The sequence below is a fragment of the Bidens hawaiensis genome, unplaced genomic scaffold (assembly GCF_021521415.1).
Source record: "Bidens hawaiensis isolate Kalapana, Puna unplaced genomic scaffold, B.hawaiensis_p1.1 tig00037007_1, whole genome shotgun sequence".
NCBI lineage: Eukaryota > Viridiplantae > Streptophyta > Magnoliopsida > Asterales > Asteraceae > Bidens > Bidens hawaiensis.
Window position 1 is genome coordinate 152737 of NW_027496458.1, and position 6494 is coordinate 159230.

Genomic DNA, 6494 nt, shown 5'->3' on the forward strand with positions numbered 1-6494 from the left:
CAAATGTAATTCTTATCGTTTAGCAATTGACAGGATACTCAAAACACTCTTTATATATTTAATTTAATCGATAGAAATCATTTATATATTTTAATGTATTATCACTTATGATAAAAAAGGGGGGGGGGGACAACTTTGTAGAATGGTAATTAAATTTCAAGTTTGTTCCAATTAAGTCATTCATATTTTATTTTGTCTCAATTAGGTCAATCAACTTCAATGTGTCGTAAATAGGTCACTCAACTTTCAATAAATGTTTTAATACTATATTTTTATATCTTCGTATTATATGTTCATAAATAACTATACGTCAATAAAACCGCCATTTTTTTATTTTTATCAGTCCATATATTACTTACGATGATACAGTAATTATCCCTCTCCTTTTAGAGCACGATTTAAAAGTTAAATGACCTAATTGAGACAAACTTAAAGTTGAATGACCTAATTGAGACAAAACGAAATACGAGTGACTTAACATGAACAAATTTGAAACTTAGTTACCATTTTATAGTGTTTTCCCAAAAATACATATTTGTCATACACGAATTTCAGTAGGGGTGTAATTGTGAAAACAAATCATTCGAAATCGGCTTGCTATAACCTTTAAGCTCGAGTTGAGTTGAACGTAAAAGTAACTATACATATATAAATAGAATAACTAAATAATTAATAAACAATATACGATTCGGCTCGAGTTTAAAATTCCAATGAGTCAAGCTCGAACTCTGTTAGGTTGATACGTGACAATGATCGCTATAGATACGCGTCACATCACATGGATCGCTGTAGACGTGATTTTTTTTTCTGACATTGACTAAAGATATTGTGATTATACACTAAATACAGATAAGCCTCTACAACTATGTCAGGAGAGGTTATGAAAAACACAAAGTGTGCCAATGAAGTGTAACAATATACAATTTATGAGTGAACTCAAATCATAATACAATTTATCAACTCATTGAAATCATGTATGGGTCAATATGTTCTTCTATGAGTATCCATCCAGTTACAGCTTCATGGTCATGAGTCATGACCAAAAAATCACAGATATGGTATTTTGACTTCATAATTTCAGGGTCAATTGTTGACTAAATCTACCTATAAACAACAACAGCAACAACAATATTACCTCATATTGCATAGATGCGGTCGACTTCCGAGTTGGAGAACTCAGAGTTGGGATGCCATGTGTTCGACCCACTCTTTGCAATCTTCTCCTTCTTCCTCTTTAGCCGAGTTTTCTTCGACTTAAACACATAGTAAGTCATGGTTCCGAGAACCCCTGCCATTATTACACCCCCCACAGCCGTGATCAATGCAGCAGCCCATTCGTATTTTCTACCGACTACAATATAAGACGAAGCCATAAACGCCACCGAGGTGCACACAGAAGCCAACCACATCAGTTTATTAATCACCTCAACCACTCGTCTTTCAGCCTTCGTCTCACCTCTAACCAATGTAATCTGAACCACCACAACCGCCAACGAAGTGAAAAGTGCAATCGCGTTAAACACAAAAAAGATCTTAAAAGAAGCCCGGTCCACCACCACCGCAGACCCATCGTCATTATCACCGCCAGGGACTGTAAAAATAGCAGCAAACGCGACAGTTGCAAAAAGCACCGCCACCACAGTTACCGAGTTTGTGGCGTTATTAATGCCTTCACGATGAAGTTTTCTGAGCTCTTTAGCGATTCCACTAACGTTTTTGTTCGTTTTCTTGGTTTGTAACAGTTGTGTGTGGACATCGTTTTTAATCTGAGTCACCGTGTTTCTTAACTCGTCTCGTGGTTGGTTCAGCTCGTTTGCTCGGACCGCACCACAACGAGTCAAACACGCTATTATAGCTGAAGAGTCTTCGGATAACGGAGGCGTTTCAGCTATGTCCAGAGCCGTTTTGTGATCTCTTGTTAATGCATTCACGTTAGCACTCGTATCAGGAAGGCTAAGCAACTCGTTTACTATCTACAAAACAATAAAAAAAATGTCACATATAAAAACTAATTATGTAATATTAACCATTAAATAATCACAATCGAATAAAGTCTACCTCGGCTCGTTTTTTTCTAGTGGCAACATGCAATGCGGTAAAACCGGACTTGTCTGGAAGCATAACGATAGCTGCATCTGCCTCGAGCAGTAGTTTCACAACCTCACTGCTAACACCTTTAACAGCCATATGCAATGCAGTTTGTCCTTTATTATCAGTTCTTCTAGCAAGCAGTTGATCTTTATCAAGTAAAGCTTTCACAATTTCAACATGTCCAGATCTAGCTGCAAAATGCAACGAATTTTTTCCGTTCGATTTTGTAATATACAACAAGCTACTGTCTTTTGACAGCAGCTCTTTAACAACAGCAGTGTGTCCTCTTGTGGCTGCGGTTATGAGAGGGGTCGCGTTTCGTTGGGATCTTGTTTGGCATAGTGACGGGTCATGATCAAGTAGCAGTTGCACCACGGCTGCAAGTTTTATCAAGAAAATATTAATTCTATTTATAACTGATTAACTAATAGAATAAATTTAACAACTTTACCATCATGTCCTTGACTAGCAGCAATATGCAAAGTGTCGAATTCCAACCGGCTTTTACGGGTGATCGTTTCTTTATCCGAGTATTTCAGCAGCTCCTTCACAACCTCAAGATGCCCCTTTTCAGCAGCAGTGTATAGTGCGGTTTCACCTAACTCGTTAACCTCGTTAACCACAGACGCCCGAATCTCAGCAACTTCCGCATCAAAATCAGCCCCGCTTAAAGTCCCCATCATTTGTGAATTAATATCATCAAGTATTTTCTTCACAGCCGCCAAGTCCCCTCGTTGGGCTGCTAGATGGAGCTCGGTATCGTTATGTCTACCCGTCACTTGCTTGACATACTTCTTTTTCCCGGCTTGATCCATCCGCTTGCCTGAATTTGAAAGCACCAGTGCTGGAGCCGTTGCGGAAGACGGAGACGGCGACGGCGATGGCTCCGAAAGCAGGTTCGGGTTTTGATTATGCTTTGTTGGAGTCATCAGCCCCTTTTCTAAGTCTCCTAGTGAAGATTAATTGTTGGAAATCAGGCCCCGAAAGTCGAAACAACACTCGAACAAACAGTTTTTGTAATCAGACACCCATGGTTGTAAAAATCGCGCCTAGGCGTCGATATCACTAGTCGGCGCCCCCACCAACTAGTCGCTAGTTGGTCAAAATCGATCAAAATTGAAAATTTGGTATATATTTGAAAATTTACATATAAATTCCAACCCGATTAATCATTAGTCCCTATCCCAGAGCCCGACTAGCGCCTAGCGAATTCTACAACACTCCAAACACCAGATCAAGACTCTTTCTTTTATTCAATAAACTTGCACAACATTCAAAAACTAGACAGATAAATCTAAACTATCCTAACTTAACTAAACTAAACGTGTCACTTTAACCCCTTCAACTTTCTTTTAACTCGTTTCAAGATTAACTTTCAACCGTAATTGCTAGTACACACAATCTAATGTTTTTTAGACTAAGTACCATAATAACAATTAGGAACATGCAAATAAAGTATGTAATAATATAAAAGAAAAAAACTTTTAAAAGAAACAGAAACACACCTTCATTGATGGCAGAAGCCATGTTTGGATTTAGAAGATGAACAAATCCTAGCAATTGAAATTTGAGGGTTGTAAAGTTTTGATGGAATCTGTATGCAAAGAATGTTTGATGAGAGAGAAAGAAGACAAACAAATGGTGGTGGAAAGAAAGAACAAAGTCTACTACTTGATTCACTAAGTGCACAAGTTTAAGACCTTGAACTTTCACTAATCTTGCAATTACTCCCCTAACCTTTTTTTGGATATTTTATTGGAAACTGGTTACTACACGAACTGGTCACGGATCAACCCTAAGCGGTTCTAGCGGTTTGGGTTTTACAACTCTCAAAACTGGGTCCAACTTGAATTGGTTCCTACATGACCCGTGTTTGACTACTTTGACCAGACTCTAGTTCGAATCTGACAGTCTAACTAGAACCGTTTTAGGCTTTTGACCGGAAATGTGCACCTCTGACTCCACCTATGTTATTAACCACATATTATTATAGTTAAAGTTAAGATTATTCTTTAGAAAATATTGTTAATGTAACAATAAATGACAAACGTGATAACATACACGATACGCCATATAAATACTACACACCATATTAGTGCAACATAATGTTGTGTTATACTATATAAATGTCAATACTTGTTACTTTGCGACTACAGATTGTTATTTTAATCACTATTCTTATTACCTTCGTAAATTTGTTTCATTCATTTGTTATTCTCTTGCCTACTTAGACACAACTTCAACCACGACCTTAATAATCATTAATCTTAAACTTGAAAGCATCTAGCTTACTACATAAGACTATGTGTACTGGTTTAACTCAAAAGTGAAAATGCGATTGTCACATGGGCATGAGACTCTCACTAACTTTTCCACAAAAAAATCGTAATGATTTAACCAACAACACAATTATTATTCAATATTAAAAAAACAAAAACATATTTGGATGAATATGACTAGTTGGAAGAAACTGCTCTGTACACTCCTTTGCCCTCGCACTCGTTATCTAGTTAGCACTCAAGGGGGGCTCCTACCCTTTTTGATTGTCGTATGATTAGGTTATAGAATGGTTTAACGAATGAAATGTGGGTGAGGTCCCACTATACAAAGTCTAAACAATAAAACTACAAATATTCACCTTCACTATCTTGTCCTTACCTCTTCGATCACTACCTTAATCCTAATCTCTTAGACTTAGTCATGGCGAATAATTTAATCGTATCAACATGTCTTATCATATACATTATTTCTCTTATCGTGTTATCATAAGAGACAACTTGACAACTCTCGTATTTTATAATAAATTGTAAAATCTTGCTCAAAAGACCTAATAAAAGGAGTGCAATTTGTTCTTACAATCTTTATTCTTAATTACCTTCGTAAATTTGTTTCATTCATTTGTTATTTTCTAGCTTGCGTGGGCACAACTTCAACTCTGAACTTCATAATCATTAATCTTTTACGGCATGAAAAATGTCCAACTTAATACACTGACAATAAAATTATAAATAATCACCTTCGTTGTTTATGTGTCCTTATCACTTCACTACCTCAATCCTAATCGCTTAGACTCAGTCATGACGAATCATTTTATGGTACCAAACAACAATTTTTTTATTAACAATAATTAATTTATTAAATCTTTCTCAAAAAACCTAATAAAAGGACTATAATTGTGAGCATCTTAAATTAAAAGGTCCAAAGACGAAGACTTTTGGCCCTCACAATATTCTTTTCTCCATGTTTGTTTAAACTTTAAAGCATGGCAAAACAAATACTAGCCCACCATACAATCTCCTTTTTCTTCTTATAGTCACCTAACTTGACTTTCTTTATATATTAAAAAAGAGTTAATTGTGCAATCATGTGGTGTATTATGACTATTTTTCATACCGTTAGTTAACTTTACACTTTTCGTCCATGTCATTCACCAATATTATAATTATTTTTATATTAAGTTAATATAAAATGATTAATATATCTTGTCTTATTAAATTATTTTCAGGAAGACCAAAATCCCTCACAAGTCCACGTTACTTTGCCGGTAGTTGTAACCCTTTTCGATGAGATCCGACCCACCATGAACCAATTCCCAAAAACTTCCTACTCACCGCTAGTAAAAAAGAACCAGTGACAAAACTTTTTATTATTTGTTTGCCTTATTATGCCTTAACATAAATACTATTTTTTTATTAAATAAAAAGATTCAGTTTTCAAAAACAGAAAATAAAAAAGAATTCATCATCTCAGAACCAATGTAACAGTTCTGGATAAAAGTCTACTCAACTCTCTCAATCTTTCTGGTCGGTGATCAACTTAGTACACCATGTCAACCGTGCCAAACTCAACTCTGACCGCACCCTAGTGCGCATCCACCTTGCACCAGCTTTCCACCACGTGTCAACTCCAAGCATACCTAAGGACTCAAGGGTAGAGGTACCCTTTAGGGTATAGGTTCACCCGAACCCGGTATCTTTTCATTTTATTAAGTATGTATGGTATCGTATTAACTAATTATTTGTTGGTTTTTTTAAATGAACCCATTGATTATGAACATTTTAGTATTTTATATAAAATCATCAATAGACATGCACAAACCGGTTAACTTAATAACCGGTTATTGGTCAACGGTCAATTACCCGGCCTATCCGGGTAGACCGGTTAATCGGGTCAGATACTCCTCGGTTTTCAAGTACAAAAACACTTAGCTATATAACCGGTTTTGGGTATAACCGAACCGATAAACTGGTAACTAACCGAGAAATACCGAACTAAAAAAAATAATTTAAAAACCTAAAACCGGTTTTGGTTAACCGGTTATTATTGGCTCTGGGGCTAAAATGAAAATCGGTTACTAAGCACCAGTTTTTGGGTATAGAAACCGGTTAGAGATGGACCGGTTT

At 36.2% G+C, this 6494-nt stretch overlaps 1 protein-coding gene across 1 annotated transcript; it reads right to left on the reverse strand.

The window, feature by feature from the left end:
* Positions 1-1136: 1136 nt before the first annotated feature.
* On the reverse strand, positions 1137-3855 carry LOC143588955 (ankyrin repeat-containing protein ITN1-like). Its single transcript, XM_077069837.1, has 4 exons — positions 3597-3855; positions 2543-3040; positions 2059-2468; positions 1137-1973 (listed from the first exon to the last, which is right to left on the reverse strand). Exons 1-4 carry the CDS (start codon positions 3616-3618, stop codon positions 1137-1139), a joined length of 1767 nt encoding a protein of 588 aa, XP_076925952.1. The 5' UTR covers positions 3619-3855.
* Positions 3856-6494: the final 2639 nt, after the last annotated feature.